Source organism: Vidua chalybeata, chromosome 1 (assembly GCF_026979565.1).
Source record: "Vidua chalybeata isolate OUT-0048 chromosome 1, bVidCha1 merged haplotype, whole genome shotgun sequence".
Classification (NCBI taxonomy): domain Eukaryota; kingdom Metazoa; phylum Chordata; class Aves; order Passeriformes; family Viduidae; genus Vidua; species Vidua chalybeata.
In genome coordinates this window covers 47268985-47291120 of record NC_071530.1, presented here as the reverse complement: position 1 = coordinate 47291120, position 22136 = coordinate 47268985, and the positions used below count along the sequence as shown (strand labels likewise).

Genomic DNA, 22136 nt, shown 5'->3' with positions numbered 1-22136 from the left:
ACAGTAGGGCAGTAATTTCTGTCCTTTTACACTGAGCTTTTAATATCAGCTTTTTAGTATTCCTTGAAGACTTGAATGTCAAGAGAGAAGGGTTATGTATGATAATACAAGTTTCCTAATTTGTTTTATATAACTCTCATTACAAAACACATGGAGTTCAGCAAATGGATGGTGAATTCATTGTTCAGACTTGAAGGCTATTAACACTGTCCAAGACAAGGGGTCATAGAGAGCTGAGTCATTAATATAAGTCTACTCAATACAAACCTTTTGGTTTTTCATCTAGTTGTTCAAGTTTTGAGACAGACATTGCTTTTACAGGGCTCTTTGACTCGGCAGTCTTCAGAGGACTGGGTTTATCAGTCTCTTCATATTTAGAAGTATCTAAAGGGTTTATAAAGAAAAGTAGTATTATGTCTAGCCTTTATTTTAGTTATTGAATTTTAGAAGTCTTACTAACAAAAAGACTACTAGATTAAATATTCCAGTTAGCCACATGTCAAAAAAAACCCTTAGAATACGCTCTACAACCTGTACATCTAGACTTCTATCTTATCAGAAAACTGGCACCACAAGAAACAATGCTGAAACCATAGCAGAGTGCAGACACTCAAGAGCAAAAGGGAAAATTTTAAAAAGACAAACAAAAAAATCCACTACACAAACCACTGCACGCAAATGCAATTTCTCTAGAAGGACATTTGATAGATCTTTCAAGCGAACAGTCTACCAAGAGCGTTAACTAAGTTCACACTTTTTTCACAAAGATATGAAGACTCTTCTGCTCAGTAAGCACCAGAAAGGATGCCAGGAGCACCTCACAATTCTTTTCAGGTATCCTACCATAAGAATTAATATCACAAAGGGACACTGACAAGGGAAGAATTCCCTCCCCTTAGCTTCTTGTGGAAATCTGGTTACTCAGGTACAGGATAGACTAAATATGTAACTGACTATTCTCATTCACTTCCCTGCACTTAGCCTCCATTAACGTTTGAAACACAGGTATACCCATTGAAAAACAAAAAGACAGTCTTGCCTTGCCATCCTTCCAAGTGGTGTAGGAGTGCAGAGTACTACTATCATACAAGAAGATTTAGATAAGATAACCAGTAACCAAAGGAGAGGTCCAGTTCCACATCAGTGTTACTGGCCTCATTCTCTGCTCAAGAATATCAAGTGCAGTGCTCCTGTCCAGCACTAGTCACAGGCAAACTGTGACAGTTCTCACCCGAAGACTCCATGCTAGGAGACTTTGGTGGCCTGTCACCTGTTGATGTATCTTCTGACGATCCAAGAGCAGAGGAATCTGAACTAGGAGGATGTTTTGGACTGGCCCGAGATTGGCTTTCCTGGCAAGAATAAAATCAGAATGCATTCAGGAGGTAATGTTAAAAGCAACTAAAAAACTACCAGAACAAAATACATTTTAACATCTGCTAGGAAAAAGAGGTTGCCTATCCAGTACCCTATTTATTTACCCAAGATATTTAACTGAAGTAGTAAATACTAAATGTTTGCATGAGGAGCTCTTTTGCTTTTGCAGTTATAGAACATAAAACCCCCCACAATTATCATCAAAAAGTAAAAAAATCACTTGGCTCAAAGCAGTATCACTTGTCTTAGTTGATTCTACAAGAGGTAAATAAACTAATAATTTGTTAATAATCATACAAATCACTAGACAAATGGTCTTGCACAGCCCAAGCACTCCCAAAGCATAGGTTTTCATCCCTTATATACATTTCCACGTCTAACTCTGTATTCAGAATATAAAGCAGTTCAAAGTATCATATTTTGATTGATGAGGTAACACATTACCATTTTAGCTTCTGGAAGCTTCCTCTTTGAACTGTCACTTTTCTCCGCACTCCACAGATTGCCCTTATCAAATCGGCCACGAAGGCATGCAAGTTCTCGTTCACGTTCCTAAACAAATGAAGGGAAATGGGAGAAAAACTGATATCCTTAAGATGTCACAACACTTCATATTCCTCAGGAAGGGGCAAACAGTAATAACCTTCTCCAAGTGTATAAGCTAGCTATGAACATAACAAGTCATACCTGTTTAAGCTGAAGTGCTAAACTGGCAGTAGAGGAATTTCCATTTTGTTTGAGAAGCCTCTCCTGGATTGTCCTTGTATTTGGGGTAACAGTGGGTGTTCTGCACCCTGAAGTATTCGTAGCAGGGCTGTGTGCACTACGCTCTTGACAGCGCTCCCCAAAACGTTCCAGGAAGGGCTTAATTCCAGATCCCCCTACAAGAACAATTGTTTTGCCTTGAAAGAAACTCTCAAAATTAAAGAAATCACTGCAATTTTGTACCCTGATGAAGGTTCCCAGTGAAGGAATTAAGCTGTCTCCTTTACAGCAGCCCTTACTCCATTATACTTTGTACAAACTGAACCTGAAATGTAAATCATAACAGTGATGTTAATAGAAGAGTAAATCAAAGCAAGTAGATGTCTCTCTCTTACTACAGTCCGTATGTAATACACCAGTTATTTAAACTGGTTTGCTTTTTCCAAATTTCTTCTACAACCAGCCCCACTTAGATCTTTCACAGAAATAAGTATTCTAGTACATGAGGAGGATATGTCGTTTGGCACCCACCCTGCTTGATTGAGTGTGGTAAGCACATTTTTGAGCTTATCTTTAACTGTCAGCATATCTAAAACTTGCTTTTCTGGCCATCATTTTTAAGAGTTCAAGCTGTTAGTCCAGGTTTCTAACACAACAAGCAGTTGAATGTAAAACTGAGGATGTTCACTTGTTTTGACAATAATACTATCACTGAAAATAAAGACACTGCAAAGTTAGAGCATCTATGTGGCAACAAGCTTTGATGTCTTCTAAATATGCAGGCTCTTAACGTTATATCAAATGGATACATACAATACCAAACAATCTGAAATAAATTTTGAATAATCTCAACATGTTAGGCTGCTTTTGCTCTTAAGAATTACTAAAACCATGTCCAAGAAAACATCCCTTGCAAAATACAGAAGCTGTATAACTTAAAATAATGATCACAGAACTCAACAGCATTTTATTCAAGTTACAGGTGGAAATAGGCATTATCTGGTATGGTACCTTAAATTATTAACTAGTATGATGTTTTCAACACAGCACATATAGGCCTAATTTGAATGAATATTTACTGAAGCTAAAAATCAGCCTACCTGGTGTTGTGGGTTTACCCTTAGGTTCAAGTTGCACATGTGTTCCTTTGACTGGCTCTGCTTTGGACTGAACTGGTTGAGGCAAAGTTGACTTCGCTGTTTGTGTACCCTCTTCAATTTTCTGAGGGCTGCAGGGATTCTCTGCTGGCTGTTGTTGTACTTCAGATTCTTTAGAATGGGGAGCAGTGACTCTTGAAGATTGCGTTAAAAAATTATTTAGATCCTTAATGAGGGAAAAAGAAAAAAATAAAAGATGAGACTTACGTTCTTATTCTCTCAAGAGGAAAAAGAATGAAAGCACTCTGCATAGCATCTAATACACCCACTCCTTCAACAAAAGAAAAAGTCAAGAAGAAGTGTTAAGCTTTTAGTACTTCTTTTTATCCAGTATTTCAAATTGTTTCATTATTCCAGATGCTCTTGCCAGCTATTTCAAATATTATCTCACATTTCCCTAAACAAGAATGCACATGGCAGATATTGTCATTGCAGAAATTGCATAATTTGATCAATAAGTGTCTGGTACTACTTATTTCATCATTCTGATTGAGTCTTCGTACAGCAGTAACATTCACAATTTCAGTAAATCAACTATAAGAAGTTACAGAGTGAAACCCACTATCTCTGTGACAAGCCCCCCTTCTGATGGTCAAGACCAGCAATCAAGTACATTGACATCAACAAAACACATAACTACTCTCATCTTTAAGTCGCAGTAAAAGGAATTCTAAGCTGTTTCAGATCTGCTATTAAAAAAAAAGCATGTGGGATTGCAATAAAGCAAAAGCTGTAAATAGACTAAGACTGCTCACACCAAATCTTTAAATTCAGATTAAACAGTTATGTGCTAACATTTGCCTGCCCCAAAACAATACTCAAATCAATTTTTAATCATCAACTATATTAGACACTCACCGCTCTCTTTGAGTTTGCTGGTTTATTAATAGAAGCCTCAACAAGCCTTTGAGAACAGGATGCAGCTTCCTGCTTTACACTGCTACTATTGATTCTAGCAGATGCTCCACTTGTAGTGGACAATTTGGATAAACAAGTAGTACCAGGCTGTTCTTGTGCATTGTTTTGCTTTGCAGATGGATGACTTAGGTCATCTTCCCAGGAACCAATTGTAGCAGCAAGGTTAGCTAAACGGCCTCTTCTCCCAATAGGGGTTTCGCTTGCCAGGGCATTGGATGTCTGCTTAGGTGGAGAAACAGACAGGTCTTTTGACTGGAGAGGAGACAGAGGAACACATTCAGAGGGATCTGGAAAAAAAGCAAACACATTTATTTTGCTAACAAATTATATTGAGATACAGCTGTACCTTTTACATTATACTATATATTGAGATTCTCAACAATCAGATGTTTCTGCCATCAACAGAATCAAACTACTAGCCCCGGAGGCTTTGAGACTAAGGAAATTAAACATTTTTAATCAAGCAGTTTACTAATTTTTGGTCAGTGTTGTGAAGAGCAAGGCACGAGAGTAGTAGAGAAAAGTTTAAAATTAAGCTGTAGATAACAGCTTCAATATTTTAGGCCTGCCCTAGTATTGCCTTAGAATTCTTTAACAAAACATTAAACTTCCCACACACAACATTATCTTCTTCTAGCCAACATAATCATCAATGCAAACACAGAGACACCAATGATGCTTAGCAAGTGAAACATACCCTCACTATCCCAGCAGCGCCGTTGTTCTGCCAACTTCTGCATTCGTGTTTTGACTGACACTGAAAGGGCCGCAGGAGTTTCTGACTTGGTGTTTGGTTTTACTTTCTCAAGATGCTGAACCAACAAAGCTCTGTTAGAAGCATTTTCGTGTGATTCTGAAGTCATCTGAGGAGAATCATGGCTTGTGGAACTTGAAGGAGCTGGCTGTACATTCTCTGAACTAGAAGCTTGAGTCTCTATATCATTAGGGCAGAGTCTTTTTGATGGTGATGGCTTTGTATCTGATTTTACTGGATAGGTCAGAGTATTCAAACAAATTAGTATTCAAACAATCTGAAATATTTTCCAACAACATAAAATTGTAGTACAAATAAAGCTATGATTTATGAATGCACTGATATGCTTGCCAAAAAAATGCCCTTCCCAAATCTACCAAGCACAAGGTAATCTCTCTGACATTATGCAATTATTTCTAAATAGCTTAAATGACTTGGCACATCTGCTCTCAGGACTAGCTAAACATGAGCTAGTCCTAGCAGCCAAATAACTACATCCATCACTGTTTAGTTTAAGAGAAATGCTCAGTGTTTTCACTTTCCCTTTGGGAAAAAAAGGACTGGTATCAAAACAATCTTTATTAAACATGCCACTAAATACCTTCATCACTGGGAAGAGGTGCCTGGTTACCACTTTCTGCCAAAGGCTCTCTGGCCCTCTTGGTCTGCATTGTGGGTCTCGCCCCCATCTTCGGCCGTTCTGCCATTTTCCTCTGCAGGTTCTCTCGCCTGGCACGGGTTCTCTCAAGGAGTTTCTGAGTGGTCAATAAGTCACGTGTTACCAGACATTGCAGTGTGTTAACTGGTAACAGCTCAGAGTAAAAGATGACAGAATTCTGTGTAGCATAGATAGCCAGTAGGTTCCAAATTTCAGTCATTAAATCAACTATTGTCTCCAACTAGCTTGGTGCTGAAAGAAAAATCAGGCTAAAGAGACATGAGCAGTGACAAAATTAAATAAGAGGGGCTCCTATAGACCCCAAAGTCATCAGAAATGTTTGAAAGTAATTTTTTTTTTTGTCCTGAATCATCACGTGACAGTCTTGATCTGTCAAGCCTTGATAGCAGGGTTTTCTGACACATTGCTAAAGCATCTGGTCAAGTCACCTGACTGGCACTAGCCCTCTAACAAAATAAACAACATTGAGGCAATTGTCAAGAGGTCATAAAAAAGTTCAACAAATAAATGCGTGGCTGTCAATATGAAAAAAAAAAAAATCCTATTACACCTAAATCAAAAAGTGAATTTCTGCCTCAAGCTTAAATTTTAAGAATAGACTGATATTATACCTAGCTATATTATTGTAAATAGCTTGTTTATTAACATATCTCCATAGAGAAAAACATACAAAGAGATATCAATTAAGCTATATAACATTCTTTTTAATTTCCTTCTCATTGGAAATTTGAGTACCCTGATTATATTCCATATAAAATAGCTGTTTTAGTAAATGTTTCACACTAGTACAAAGTGATTCCTTACAGTACTCAGGTTTAAAATAGGTTCTGGTTTGTTGGTTTTAAATACAGCATTTGTAAGTCATTATCATTCAGTTTAATCACATCTAAAGGATACTTAATGACTCTTTTGATACAGGCTTTAAGGTTGAGACAAGAAATTGTGCAATTGAACTAATTGCCTTTAAAGGGAAGCATATAAACTGCACTTGTTTGGTGGTACATAAATTATTCTGAGAACTGTGCCAGCCATTATCTGTCCTGTTGCACAGCAATTAAATACACATTTCACATTTTTAACTGTCTAAGGCTGAAGTCTTAAACAATGTTCTATTGTAGGGCAACACAGGACAAATAGAATGTCAATCTCAACAGTTTTTTTGTGGAAACAAATCTCAGCTTTGCTAACTTTCACAGAAGAGGAGGAATTTGGAAAAAAAAAAACCAAAACCAAAATGCACGAAATGCCTTTAATGCCTTCAATGCAGGTTCCATGCTAGTTGTGTCCACAAGTCAACTTTCCTTATTTCCAAAATGCAAAGAGAGAGATTCAAAGCACATGTAGTACTCACATTTAAAAAATCCTAAAGGTAATTAACAGCTTCTTGCAAAAAGTTGAATATGTCTTACAACAGTATTCCTACAGTTCTATTTAAATAGAGGCATATTCCTTTCTCTTTTGTTAGTTGAGCAAAATAGAGTTTCAGTTGTTACATATAAGATGTCACTTCCCAAGAATGCACGCCTCTGTTGTTCAGCTCCAGCTCCTATTGGCTTCTTGCATCTCAAATTTTCCATTCAACTGCCATAATTCCAACGGTGCTGTTACACACGATGAGTAAGCCACACTCCGCAACTTGAGGCTTACTTTCTAAGTTCATCAACGGGGTATTTTCCACAAGTACATTCTACAACTGTTCTGATGACAAAGTTTCAGAATATCATAGAAGTTTAAAATCCTAGAGTATATTGAGTTGGAAGGGACCCACTAGAAGTCCAGCTCCTGACCCTGCACAGAACAGCCCCAAGAATCATACAGCGTGTGCGAGACCATCACCTATTTTATTACATCAAGGAATCTGAGGACTACAAAGTCCTCAGATTAAGTGGATTAATGATTACAAAAGCACTTTCTAAAAATCAGAAAAAAACTTTCCTACCTCAAATGTTAATGGGCAGTTTTTCAAAAGTATGTTTTAAAGTACACATTAGAGAAGATACTTAGGCCCATATATAATCATATATGACTATGGTCTTAAACAAGAATTTGTTCTAACTGCTGCTTTACTAGCAGAATAGAGCGAAGGGAGCAATTGAAGGAACAGTTAACTTCAGACCTCATATTTGCAAATCTTCCCCAAACAACTGCATCACTTATTTCTCTTTGCTCATCCTCCATGCTAGGAAATCATCCTTGCCTCTATGAATGGTAAAAACTACATCAAAGTACAAAATAACCTAGACTATTTCTAACATCCCATAGTAACAAACATAAACCCTTTTGTGCAAGAAAGTTCAGTTATAAAATCAGCTATGAATGCAAAGTCACAAATAGTATGTTTGTTGTGATCCTGAGAAAGTACCCACTGTACCATCTCCTCAGTGCACTCTGTATTAATAATTTGGTTGCGATTCAGAAGGTTATCGCCTTTTTTTTTTGCAAGATTAACCAAAAGAAACATTATTTCAGAACTGTTTTGAAAGCATTTCACTGAATCTTACGCCAACATTTATTTGAGCTTAAATTCATTAAACACAGACAAAATTTGCCACTGCAAAGTGATCAGAAGACACTGAATTAACAGTATGCTTTGTCCAGTTAAGGCTCAAATTATTACATTTTACATAATCAACACTTACAGTGCCTCACCAGGTCCCTGCAAGTAACAGAGTATGGCAATGTGTAGACAAAGATTATTTTAAAGCAGTTAACCTAAAGGAAGGTTATATAAAAAGGAAAAAAAAATAGCAACACAAGCCACAGAACATAAATACTTAAAAATATGCGGTAAAATTTCTTTTCACAGAAATTTGGGAAAAGTTACTAAACTTCAATACTAGGACACTAATACTGGTCAGAATTTACGCAACAGTGGAATGTCCTCCACAGCAGAAATATTCTTGATAGGGTGACTTTTTATGCACTCTGCAATACTGGCTAACACTTGAATGAAGTTTACTCTGGGGAGTGGCCTCATTATTGGTCATTTTCAAAGTATTCCAAAATCAGCTATGTACAAGAAGGGCGTGTACAGGTTGGAATATCTCCCAGCATGCAAAACCATTTTAAAGTTGATTCAATAGTCTGTACTTAAAGTTTATTTAAGACGAGCTGGATCATGTCACTCACTACCAATTAAGGAAGGAGGTTTTAGATGTTTACACTTAGCAAGACTTTACATGGGGATAGGGTAGGACCGCCTTAGCATAACACATTTAGTAAATCTGTTCAGATCAACACCTTACGTTCATTTTTTTAAAATCAGGTCTGTGCAGTTACCTGTTCTGGGCACTCAAATTATCTAAAGAATGTCAGTTTGATAAACAGACTGTTTACAAGGGGAGGAGAGAGTATTTAATCAGTGTGTCTGATTTGAATTTTTTTTTCAATTAGTTCAGGTTTTATTTACACAGGCTGTGGATTGAAGGCCCTTTTTACTATTACATTTCTCAAAGCAGTCACAAGACAGCTTTAAAACTACACCTCTAACATGAAATCAGAGTACAGCATAGCATCTTTAAGAAACTTTCAACCTTCATACAGATTCAAGGCAGTCAAGTCTTCATTTCATTACAGTTTTGCTTCTGCAAAACTTAAGTACACAGCTAATTCACTCTAACAACTAACAGCCCTTTTTTTTTTTTTAAAAAAAAAAAAAGGAATTGGGCCTGCCAAAGAAAGTGACCAATCGCAGGTAGCAATCGTGCCAAATAGGATGCATTTTTTTTATCAGATGGTCTCCTCTTTGGACAGACTTATGATTCGACCTTCAGGTATGGCAGGCACAGTGTCAACAGCGCTCCCGTCTGCTGCCGGGGTCCCTTCCGTCCCCCTTATCTGCCAGACGCGCATGGAAGACAAACTCCCGGCTTGGGAAAGAGCCTCTCCTCCGCAAACCCTTGCGCCAAGGACCCGTGCTCTGTCCTCTCCCGGCAGGATCTGACACAACCCGGGCGGCTCCAGGAGCGGAGGCACCCGCAGGAGCAAGGATCCAGGGGCGGGGCGGCGAGGGTCACCCCGCTGCAGAGCTTTTAAAGAGGGTCGCTGCAAGCCCGCAAATCCCCCGGCGAGCGGGGACGAGGGTGGCTGACAGGGCTCAGCCAAGAGCAACTATCCCGTCTCAAGAGCGCGGCGCAAGGAGCAGCTCCTTCCCTTCAGACCCAAACCGGCCCCTTCCCTGCCCCAGGTCCCCGACACTGACAATTCGCCGGCTGCGCCCCCTCCCCAGCTGACGACCCGGGCGTGCTGGGCCAGGCCGACCCCTCACCTCGGTGAACGGGTCCATCGCTGTGCCGGTGCCCGCGCAGGGTCCGCTCGCCAGGGCCACCACGAGCGGCCGAACCTCCACCCCAACCGCTGCCGGGATTTGAATTTCAGCGCCAGCCGCGCGCAGGCACCACGGGAAGAGGGGGCGGTGCCCGCACGCGGGCGCTGATTGACAGGAGCGCCGCCCAATCCGGCAGCAGCGCGCGCGCTCGCCCAGGGAAACTGAGGGGCCTGGCGGCGGCCCGGGAGCGGGAGCCCGCGTTCCCGGCCTGGGAATGTCGGCTGGGTTCGTGTAGGCACCGCGGGTTCTGCGTGTGACGCTCTCTGCGGCCCTGCCGCCCAGGGCTTCCTTGTGTTGTGTGCCCGGAGTCCACCCCGCCATGGCTGCCCTGTCACAGAATTTGTTCGGAAAATACCTCTGAGATCAGGGAGTCCCAACCTGTGGGGGAACAACACTGCCAACCATGCCGTGGCAGTGAGTGCCACGTCCAGTCTTTAACACTTCCAGGGATGGTGACTCTGCCACCTCCGCGGACTGCACATTCCAATGGCTAGTCACTTCTTCTGTGAAAAAATTCATCCTAATATCCAGCCTAAACCTCCCCTGGCACAGCTTAAAGGCTATGATGTCCTCTCGTCCTTCCCGCTCATCCTCACTGACAGCCCCTCTTAAAATTAAGATGCTTTTACCTCCTTTACAGGCAGGTGCCTGGTTGGTCACACATCTTGCTGCAGCTTCTCAGTAGGAATGTGCCCTGACCCTTTTTCACTGGAAGATTAATTTTTCACCTGGCATTGACATGACAGCAGAAAACATTATTTTTGTGACAAAGCAAATGCACAGTAAATGCAGCTGTGAAATGTGTGGATCCTTTTCATGATTCTTGAGTATCTCCTCATGCTACAGCCTAGCATGAAGTGGGTCTCATGAAACCTCACCCACCACTTCCTACAGCTGTCCCCTGCACCATTTCACTTTTCTCAGTGAATGTGGAATTAGCAGAGACCCACTGGTTGCTGAGGTTCACTCCTTGCTATCCATGCACCACCCCAAACACCCGTCACATACATGTTTTCAGTATAATGTAGCTTGTCCTTTTCATATCTGCCATTCCCATTGGGAGGCTACTATAGGCTTGCCTGCCCAAATGAATAAGTCTTGTCAATTTTCCTGTCTGTCCAAACATACTGGCACCCCTTTAGACCTTTTTGCTCCTATGCAAATAGTGTTCATTACCTTGCATGAATGCTTTTCTTCACTAGTGCTGTGCTTCTTGCCTCTTCGATTATTTATAGGCAGCAGTCTTCTTTCAGCCTTTATCTTGCTTTGCTAAACAAACCAACACTCTTCTAATTGTCCCCATTAAAAAAAAATCTTTCCAGTGTCTTATTTGCAAACACTATGGCATCAGCATTCAGCAGAATCCAAAAATACAATATCAAATAATATTTTTCTGAAGAAATGGTCAAGATTGGACACTCTGGCAAACAAACATCTCTGCACTGTTCTCAGATAAACGTGGGTTGGAGCAGTCTGAGGTCCAGCATCAGAACTTGCTCACACACCAGGCAGAAAATTAGGACTTATTAGATGGGACTTGTCACTCATTCATTATCTATGAACCAGTCTGTTCAGTGGTTAGAAAGAACAGACTTTATTTCCTTCAAGAGAAACTAGGTTTACCTATCACTGGTGAACAACAGAAAAATTCCTTTAATGGAGCAGTAGAGAATGCAGGAAAACCCCAGAAGACAAAATAGCCAATATGGAGCTCAAAGTCATTGGCAGAAAATTGAGAGAATTACCATTAAGTCCTTTCTTTTCCCTGCCATCCCAAAGGAAGAAAAGTCATGTACAATTTGAACCCTTTAAATATTACAGAATTAGTGCAATCTAAACATGCTTTCTGCTTTACTTGTGGGTCTGTGAGATCTATATGGTGCAGCTCCATCTGTCCTTGGTGCATTTGGAAAATGTGGCTCCATCCATTGCTGGTGTCTTTCAAATGACACAGCATAGCACGTGATGCTCAGCCTGGGGGCCAACAGAACGGGGGTGGCTGCAGTGTTAGTGTATGTAAGGATGTGTAAATAATACTGACATATGCTAATTACTATTATTAAAAAGAGGAAAATCATGATTCTTAATCTGTGCAATAAATTTCTTGTAAAATGTGTATTCTGAAAAGCAAAATGGAGATTCCTAGGAGTGTATAACTGCTTAAATCAATGCAGTATATATGTGACAAATGTCCTTCCCTTTTGCTCTCTAAAAAGCCACTAATTTCTTCATATTTTTGATCCAGACTCATCAAGGTCCTGCTAGAAATAAATAGAATACTTAGTTTGTCATCTTGTCAAGGAATTATATCTGTCTTCCAGGAACCAGTGGATAGTGAATATATCTTATCCTTTTACCACTCTAAGGAGCCAAAGAAAGTCAATCCTTTTCAGGAAATGTGATATAAAAATGAGGCCTGTTGTCTGCATAGTGGTGGGGGTACAGCTTTTAGCAATGGAATTTTCAGTTGGCATTATATTTTTCTTAATAAATAAGTAAAACTATTTCTGCAGCAACTTATGGGAAGAAAAATCAACTGGTCTTTCACAGTGTGAAGGCACAAAGAATAAGAGAGGGAGAGAAAAGAATGCCATGTGAAACCAGCATGTGAAACCAGAACAATGAGCCAGCTCTGCCTGTTTAACAGCTTTATATTTTATGCCAGACTTTTGGATTCAAAAATTATGACTCACACCCTTCACTGTCTCCTCCCCTTACATGATGTGGTTTAAGATGTCTTCTTGCCAGGCATAAGCTAATGAAAAGAAATTCTTTCTGTAACAATAAATAACACAATACAAAGCAGTGGGGGAACAGTTTTTGCTGGCTTGCAGTTTTCATGGGAGTTGAGAACTTAGGCACTGGAACTAGTCATTTTTCTCTTAACATGGCAAGTAGAACATCTTTACTTTCCCAGTTTTTCCTTCAAAAAGTTTTAAAGCATAATGACTGTTTTCAGGGATACATTTTCAGAAGGTTATCAATGCACTAGCACTTTTTAATAAGACTGGAGCACTTCTTAACTAATAAGGAGAACACTTGTCAAAGTGTTTTATATCTTTGGCTTCCTTACAATATCAATACAATCAGAAATGTAAAATATTGACATTGAAAATGCTAATCCCACTGTAGTCCACTGTGTAGCTCCATTATGTAATTGTCAGAGAATATTTCCTAAAACTTACTTTCTGCTGAGAAACTGAGTTCATAATTCTGATTCCAAAGGAAAAATTAGCAAAGTGCTTCCTTGATGCACAGAAAAATCCTGTCAATTAGATAAAATCACTACTTTCTGTCTTGTAATTTCCTTTTATTCATTGTTTAATAACTCAAAAGTTGATGCTCACCCATCCAGCACTTGCAAGCAGATTCAATTTGTAGCATGGAAATTAGAATACAGTAGAGTAGTATTCTTTGTAGTGTAGATTTCCTTTCAAAAGGTGTTTTTTACCAGAAAAAATCCACTGGCTAACACTTGAATGAAGTTTACTCTGGGGAGTGGCCTCACAGTTGGTCATTTCCAAAGCATTTCAAAGTCAGCTGGAGAGCTGTCAGTATTCTGAAAGCCATTTCCCACCTAGTAGTAGGATTTCAGGGGAATCCACAGAGAGGAGAAGCAAATGTATGGCCTAGCACATGATGGTATGCAGCATAATTTCTGGGGTATAGTTCCAATTGGAATTAATTCTTCCCCATGACTTCAGACAAAGAGGGAAGAATAACCTTGGGGAAGAAACAAGGTGACAGCCCTTTCAGAGCTTCTTGAGGTTATCTCCTTCCCCTAGCCCACCTTCTTTTTTGCCTCTCTTGGATCCTGGAGCATGTCTGGCACAGGTCTGACTCTCAGTGTTTTGGCTATGTCTGAGTTGAAGTCATTCTGTAGGAAATTCCTCTCTTCCCAGGCTCCCCAGCAAGACCCCTGTAATAAGGGATTCCTGCACTACACAAGAGCAACAGGAATATAATATCCATCCTTTCAGTGATTCTGAAATTAAGAGCAAATTGTGCCCTCAGATCCTCTTGAATATCCTAGTATGCCAGAGAGCTGGCCTGGAAAAAGGTAATTTCACCTCCAAACAGTGAATAGAAGGGCAGATCTGTAATCTGGCAAAACGTTGCTGTTTGGATTAATCTGTATTTTCTATTACAAATGTTACATAATCAAAAACATTTTGATGGGCAGCATTTAGGATATGTTCTCTAAGCCAAGCCAAAGGTGATTATACTGCTTTTGTCAGCTCCTATGATAATCACAGAGGCAATTTAGACTGACATTATCCAGTAAAGGAATATATTTATGGCAGGAACAAGACAGGTTTCGTGAGCGAGTAACCCAACGTGTGACATGGATTTAAATTAGCAATGCTCAGAGCACAGGTCTCTCTCCTAGTAGTCCGAATGGGAAACACATAACCAGCTCACCCAGACTAAAACAATGAGAGACCCCTTAGCCATTACAGTGTAACTTTTACCTGGGACTTTGTTTTCTGTTACCAAAAGGATTCATTCATTACTCTGCCTTGACAAGTGTAGTTGAGAGGAAAATCCTTAAAGTGGATGCTTTTTGGGAGAAAATATTACAGAAGCTCTCTTATGAGGAGCAACTGAAGGAAAAAATCTCACAGAAGTCAAAGCTGGAGGGAAAAACAAGGAACATTATAGGTTAATGGCTGGACTCAATGATCTTAGTGGTATTTTTCAACCTTAATGATTCTATGATTATGGGGATAAAGAACTAAAACAAGATGAGTGAAAAATGACAGACAACAAGGGAGGATAACAAAGAAACAGGGGAAAAGAAAGAAGATACACTAAAATGGAGAAGTAGTGAAACAAGGAATGAGATAAAAATCATATTTCATTAACAGCAAAAGACAGTTGTCAAGTGGACTCAGTTTCAGAAAAAGATTTCTGGGTGGTTGAACTCTACTTTTTTACAAGGCTGTGGGAGTTAAGAAATGTTTGCATTTCATGTATTCTCAAAAGATTTATTGTCTTCAGTCAGTATAATATTGCATTTGTATCACTAAATCACAGAAAGTTTCTCAGGGCTGTTCATTTATGTCTCCTAACTCATTTACACAGGAGAAGGAGAATTAGACTCCTTTCTATTGTGTCTCAAGGTAAAATACCCCCTTTTCTTTCTTTATCTATATGGTACAGATGTACCATTTGCTGACATAAAAATTCTGAAATTAAGCAGAGGGCATGAGAGTACTTAAGTGCTGCTATGTTAATTTAGACCAGGATATCACTCTCAGTACTTGAGACTTGCTTGCAACTACAACATAGTGCAAATGGAGTAATCACATAATCATATTAGCAATTTCACCAGCCAAATTGTATTGCATTTTTTGTTTTTGAATTTTTTCTGAACAATGGAAAAATTAGGACATTCTTGTTGAGAAACCATTTTTCACTAACAAAAAAAAAAATTGTATCAGCTCTAGGTTTTTTTTCTAAGGCTCTAAGCTTAACAGGTGATAATTTTCTGACCTCTTGCCATCATATTATAAATAAATGAAACTACAGGACACACATAAAATAATTTATTTCTAAGGAAGGCCAAGAATGTTACCTACGAAATCACCTGGAAGTTTTTAAAACCAAAATAGGTGCTTCAAATTAAATGTAGTCTAGATGCTTTGCTAAATAGGGAAAGGATATGATAAGGATACAAAATGGGTTTTACGTGAGTTCACGATAGTTTTTTTCACTTTCTATGTCAGTTCTTTAGAAAAAAAACAGCCATACAGTATAATGAAATCCTTTCTGCAGAAGTAGCTTATTTACACTAGAGGGTGCTACTTGGACAGGATTTTCGGCTGCTCAGTGTCTTGCTTTGGAGATCCCTTTTTCAACATTTGGGGAAAATGCACATCTGAAATAAGAAACAGATGTTTCTTATGGGACAAATTCTACTGAAATATAAATAAACATAACTCAAATTTTATTTTACACACACATACCCAAAAGGGACACTGGTCCCTTATATCATCTCAGCTTCAGTACAAACTACATATATAATTACACTGAGGATGTGTTAGAGATGAGTAAATATCCTTAATATTTCAATCTGCTTCTGCTTAACAAACTGCTATGACACAGAAAAGAGACTAACTAAAGGAATATAAAAATAAGACCATGGATTTTGTTAATGAGAAGGACAGAAGCATCTGACAGAGTAAAACCTAAATTAGCAGTCTATGACAAAGGCAAAGGGAATGGAAATGGCCAAGAGGTTATTTTAAACAATTCTTCTTTAATTCTTCCCGTAGTGATGAGAAATGAGAGAACTCTGAATGTGTCTCTCTACATCTCCAGGGCCTTTGGCTGCCTCAAGTCAGAGCCCACATGGAGACGGTGCAGATCTTGGGCCATGAAGATAGCTGCTGCTCCCTAGCAGCTGTTTGCAAGCAGGTTGGTATGGGCAGCTTATCTTCTTATATGTCTAATCCAAAATCTCTTTTGAACTCGGCAGGTCTGTAATAAGGTAAGACAGTGTTTTCCCTCCTCTGTCCCCGTCTCAGAGACACTACAGCTCCAACTCTAGGACTCCATTAACACCATGATGAAGAGGTAGCTAGGGAATCTCCAAAACGAGCCAGGAGGTGGAGGTGAGTAAAGTCTGAAAATACCTGTGGTTTGGTTTACTCTTTTCCCCAACACTACTGAACACTTTCCATTGGCTGAATTTGTCACTGATACCACTTGGTATCAGTGTTATTCCTCACAGAGTAAATAAAATAGCCTCAGCTGTTTTATAGCCCCATTTAACCTCACAAATTATGTGGGAATCTGCAAAGTAAAGCTCAGTAGCAGTGCTAGGCATGTACTTGGAAACTAGAAAAAGAGAGTGAGTTTATACTTTGGGTTCTGTCCCTCACTGAGTCAGTGTTTCTCTTTGAAAACAGGTTTTACCGGAAGACCACCTTCTCCAGGCCAGGAAAAGTCCCTTCTGCTCTACAGATCCTGTCCTAACTGTGAGAATTTGGATGTCCCACAAAATGAAATGATTTGATGAAGAAGTACATCATCACTCTTTCCACAGCTATTGCATCACTGTCCCCTAATGTTAGCTGTGATGGGTCTCCTGCTCCCAGCACTGGAGCTCCTGCTGCAGGAGGGTGCTGGACCCAGCATGTAGGTGAGAGATACCTCCAAAACTCCATGTACTCACACTTACTACTGCACAAGCAGTAAGTTTGTTTCTTGTAAAAATCTGCTAAGGAGATGTTTTGTGTTTTTTTGATATCCCCTTCTCATTTTATAAGTCTGTTGTATAGCTTGGACTAGCAAAAAATAGGGGATCAAATAAAGCGGAAAAGGGAAAGATAAGGAAACGAATGACAATAGACAGAGGAACACTGGGCTTTTTTTCAGGTTGGTTAAGAAATAAGTGAACTGCTTATCTGAGAAGCCAAAAAGATGATGCACTACTAGGAAAACTTTGGTTTTCAACTGAATTATCCTAGCACCACAAAAGAGTTGACCAACTTCAAAAGGCACAAAGTACAATGTGTAACAGATTGTCATTTTTTGGGGCCTCTGGTTTAACCCCAGCCAGCAGCCAAGCCCCATGCAGCTGGTCACTCACTCCCCCACCAACGGGATCACGGAGAGAATGGGAAATACAAAAGCTAGAAAAACTTGTGGGTTGAGATAAAGACAGCTTGATAAAAAATCCAAAAGCTGCATGCACAAGCAAAGCAAAGCAAAGGATTAATTCAGTGCTTCCCATAGGCAGGCAGGTGTTCAGTCATCTCCAGCAGAGCAGGGCCCCATCACACACAGAAGTGACTTGGGAAGACAAACACCATCACTCCACACATCCCTCTTTTCCTCCTTCTTCCCCCCACTTTATATACTGAGCATGATGTCACATGGTCTGGAATGTCCCTTTGGTCAGTGTGAGTCACCTTTCCTGGTTCCATCTCCTCCTAATCTCCCATGCACTTCCTGGCCAGCGTGGCAGTAGGAAAAGCAGAAAAGGTCTTGGCTCTGTGTGAGCCCAGCTCAGCAATAAGAAAACCACTCTATATTATCAACCATGTGTTCACCACAAATCCAAAACACAGCCCCACACCAGCCACCGTGAAGAAAATTAACTCTACCCCAGCCAGAATCAGCACAGGGCAGATTCTCTTGTGCTGCCTCACCTGGTATTTGTGTTGCCACAGCAAGGCACCTGTGATTTATCTGCTGGTGTTTGCAGTTCAGCAGGCAGCTTGTGCTTGGCTGCTTGCCAGTTCTGCCTGCCAGTCCTGCCTGCCACTGCCAAAGGCAACACCCTGCCTTTCTGAAAAGGACCCCTATAGTGACAAGGTATTGCTGCACAAGTGGACAGATGGTTAGAGGAGGAAAGGTCAAGAGGGGTGAGTTGGTCCATCAGTCCACACTGAAAGAGGTGAACGCTTTACTGTGACTATTATATTTTTATAACCCACTTCTCTGCCATAGGAAAGCAGCCTCTTTTTTATTAATAGGTATAAGTGCAATTGTGAGTGTACAATAAATGTCTTAGATTTCTTTCCTCATATAATAGCAGACAACAGTCAGACGCACTCATAGGTTCACATCACAAGGATCTTACATTGCTTTCACTTCTCTATTCTTTACTGCAACGTTTGCCTATGTTTTGTTTGCCCTTGTTGCATTGAGTGTATGGTTTTGAGCTTCCTTAGCATAAAGTGTGTACAAATTCAGTGGATAAATCAGTCTGAATACTGGAGCTGTATCGAGTTGTGCATCTTAAAATAGCAGTCCCATTGAATAAGTCTAGGAGTAAGCAGCTCCCATAAGCATGTGCTGCATTTGCTGGGTACTAGGAGTGTAGGACCCAGATGGAATCAGAAGGCAATGTTGGACATTTCTGAAGGAGCTTCTAGAAAGAATATGTCTGAAAGGGTGGTCAGTTGGAGTCACCTGGTCAGTGAAATTGTTTGGTCAGGAGATACTCAGCCAGCTGAGAGTCATTAAGCAGGGAGGAAAGGCTGACCTTGTCACTCTGAAGGGCCTGAAGCTGTGCCAAATTATGCAGAGTTAGTTAAGGATTCTCGTTCTCAGCTTTCATAGTTCATCAGTGATTCTTTGTTGTCATAGAGAAGTGGTGGAAAGATAGTGTGAATATGCGAGAGGAACCAAATAAAACCAATGTTAAAACAAGTGTGTATATATATATATTTAAAATCCAAATGCAGATACATGCATATATATTTATATATGCATCTATATGTATGTGCATTTATATATGTGTGTATGTGTTGGAATGTGTGTAGATATATATTTATATCTATTTATATATGCATCTATATGTATGTGCATTTATATATGTGTGTATGTGTCAGAATTTTGCAGTGTTAGCTTCTGACAGATACAGAGATCAATAAAATGTGTCACTACTCTTCCAGACTGTACACATTGCAGAGCTTGTTGATGCTAATGTTTTTATAAAGATACTCCTCTGTGTGCAGACACTGCAGTATTTTTGACTAAGTCACTATGACATTGCCTCTGAAGACATGACCAGGTAAATCTGAAAGTATCTGTGAAAGTAATGTTACGTTAAAGTTGAAATACAAGATGCACGTCACCTTTAATTCTGGCTCCTAACCATGAGTATAGATCCATTTGGACTGTGGAACTGTGTCATTTAAGCTGTATTCCACAGTGTTGTTCATCTAAACATCACAATTTGTCCCTATGTTCCCTCATCTTGCTACAATGTGATCAGTGCCAGCTGCACTGATAGCCTCCAGAAATTTTTTCATGACAGGGTAGCTTGTCTTTTCCCCTGCTGTCTTTCCAGACAGACTTACAAGCTAAGATGTCTTTAAGGTCAGAACTGCTAGAGGTACACTGTATATATATATGTTAAAATAATTATAAAATTATATATGTATATGTGTGTGTGTGTGTAGCATTTTTGTAATGAGATGCTCAGTAATGTTTTTCTCAACTGCCTTTTCCATGTTATGCTTTTAATCAACAAATGTGACAAATCTTGCTTGGAGATGAAGCAGAAAGCTGGGACAGGTGGCCTTTTAGCATCCCTCCTCTGTGCCTTCTGCTGCTATTGCTTTTGGCATCCTCTTGCAACAGCCGGGAGCTAGTATGACCTAAAAAAACCTTCATGCCATCCTGCAAATGAAATGGCTAGTGGGGAAAGAGAAAAAAACAAAGTGGAAGCAGCAGATTCAGGGGTGACTGACTACCCAAGCACACAGGGAAAAGGGTCTCGTGGACACCAGGGAGAAGCAGACAGGAGATGAGAGAGATGGAGAGAAGGCATCCACTGGATGGAGCAAGGAGAGGAGGTAGATGTGTAAAATACACATAAATAGCTGGATAGTTATTGATTTCATTGCTATGGCATCTAAGTATATATAAAATAGCATCTCTAGAAGGAGAATTAGGGTCTATGCAGCTAAACCACTGGGAAGTTTCATTAAAATGGTACATTGACTTTATATTTTAGCAGTTGTCTATCATTTCTTTATCAGCTGTGCTAATTATTTGTAGTGCTTGAACAGATTCACTGTTTTTTGGGTTTTTTTCCTGTAACTGCCATGTATCAGAAGCAAACTCTAACCAATTAGGGGTAGCTTTGTCTCTCTAAATTTAAAAATGTTTATTCAGTTCCTGCAATTTGAGATTTGGAGACAAGCCTGCCAGTTCCAGATGCTACATTGTTAGCAAAATAGTTTAGAGGGTATTTTAGGTTAAACTTGGACATGTTGACAGAGCATATATCTTTTCAGATCTTCAAAGAATTTAAGTTAAAAGAGACATCAAATTTGTCAGCTAGGTAGAAGTGTGTTTCAGCACTGGCTCCTCATTAGCCAACTGAGAAAAATGACACCTCAGTCTTTTCATAACTGGTCTTAAGAGTACCTAGGTTTGACTGTGTGTGAGGCATTAGAAAATACAATTAAAACATTTGCTTTAAACTCTTGTTTTTGTTTTTTTTAATAATTGCCTGTGAAGACTGATATGAAAGCAGACAGAGCTCTCTGAGCAGTATTTACTCAGTCTTGTGATTGCATACTTGCAAGTATGTATGTCTGTCTAAGAAGGATTCATGAAACTCAGTAAAACTTCCAGGTAAGAGGCAGAAAGGGATTCTCTGAAGTATCAACAAGCTGTGTTCTGTAGAATTTCCTCCACTGCTCCCTGATGATACAGCCAGGTCTTATTGGACAGTGCTATGGAGGGAATCTCTTTGTAGAGCACATTGCAGATATTAATTTATTGATAAGATGGAATGTGGCAGATATTTAAGATACTCAGCTAAAGCGCCACACAACTTCCCAGCTCTCCTCTCCCTGGGAGAACACTACACTCCCATAATCTATGTTAAGCACTATTGTGCTGGTAAGTCACTTTCAATTAAATTGCTCTCGCCAATAAATGTGGACCATTTAAGAAAAGTGAACACATTATTAACACAGTAAAATGTATCGAGGTGTAACCTGACTTCAGTAGTCCCCTTAAGTCTTCATGAAAAGTATAAAACCTTCCTACACCATGCCTACATTAATGTGTTACACAACCGTGATTGTTAAGATAAAATAACTTGTTCCTATTTGATGTTCAATTTTAAAACGCACAGATTGTATTTCAAGGAGTGAACGGTTTCACAAGCAAAGCAACAGATTGCACAACAAGTAAGGCGACAGGAGGGTGTCGCCTTCTGCTTTAAATTCTATTTACTACTTATCGGTGTATGATAACCATCAGTTACAGCCCTAAACCGTTGCCCTGATGCAATTCTTCCATTCTCTTTACATGGGACATTACCAAGCACTAGACCCGTCTCCCAGGGTGGCACATATCCTGCTGAGCACCTTTGCCCCATGCAGTCCTTCCTCTGCCTGCCACAGATCCAGTAGAAAATTACCAATCACACCAATTATTACCAATTGCAGCGATGATGGTAGCTGATGATTATCAGAGGACTGCAGCACTGGTCTCTGCGTGAGCTATGCTCGATAGATTCCTGCAAAGGATGACACTAAAGCCTCGCCTATGCTGCTGACGCCTGGGACCAGCCGTGCCGGTAGGATACAGCGGGCTGATGTTCCCGGGTGGCGTCGGTGGGGCGGCACTCCGGGACACAGACTACTGCACTACAGATCCCAGGGTGCAGCGCGCCCGCGCCCCGCCCCCTCAGCGTTCGAGTCCCGCGGAGCCCGCCGGGACTTGTAGTCTGCAGAGGCG

General features: G+C 40.1%; 1 protein-coding gene across 3 annotated transcripts in view; it reads right to left on the bottom strand.

Annotated features, from left to right (window-relative positions):
- The window catches only part of ANLN (anillin, actin binding protein), a 40521-nt gene extending 30573 nt beyond the window's left edge, over window positions 1-9948 (bottom strand). For 2 of the 3 annotated variants that reach the window (XM_053940752.1, XM_053940734.1), the window contains exons 1-8: window positions 5513-5812; window positions 4855-5145; window positions 4098-4444; window positions 3183-3405; window positions 2065-2258; window positions 1822-1929; window positions 1232-1352; window positions 268-384 (exon numbers count right to left, since the gene is read on the bottom strand). In XM_053940752.1, coding sequence (XP_053796727.1) covers window positions 268-384; window positions 1232-1352; window positions 1822-1929; window positions 2065-2258; window positions 3183-3405; window positions 4098-4444; window positions 4855-5145; window positions 5513-5789 — 1678 coding nt within the window. In that variant the 5' untranslated portion in view covers window positions 5790-5812. Of the gene's footprint in view, window positions 1-267; window positions 385-1231; window positions 1353-1821; window positions 1930-2064; window positions 2259-3182; window positions 3406-4097; window positions 4445-4854; window positions 5146-5512; window positions 5813-9857 lie in introns of those variants that run through there. The other variant, XM_053940744.1, reaches the window with a different exon arrangement.
- Between the last annotated feature and the right edge of the window lie 12188 nt (window positions 9949-22136).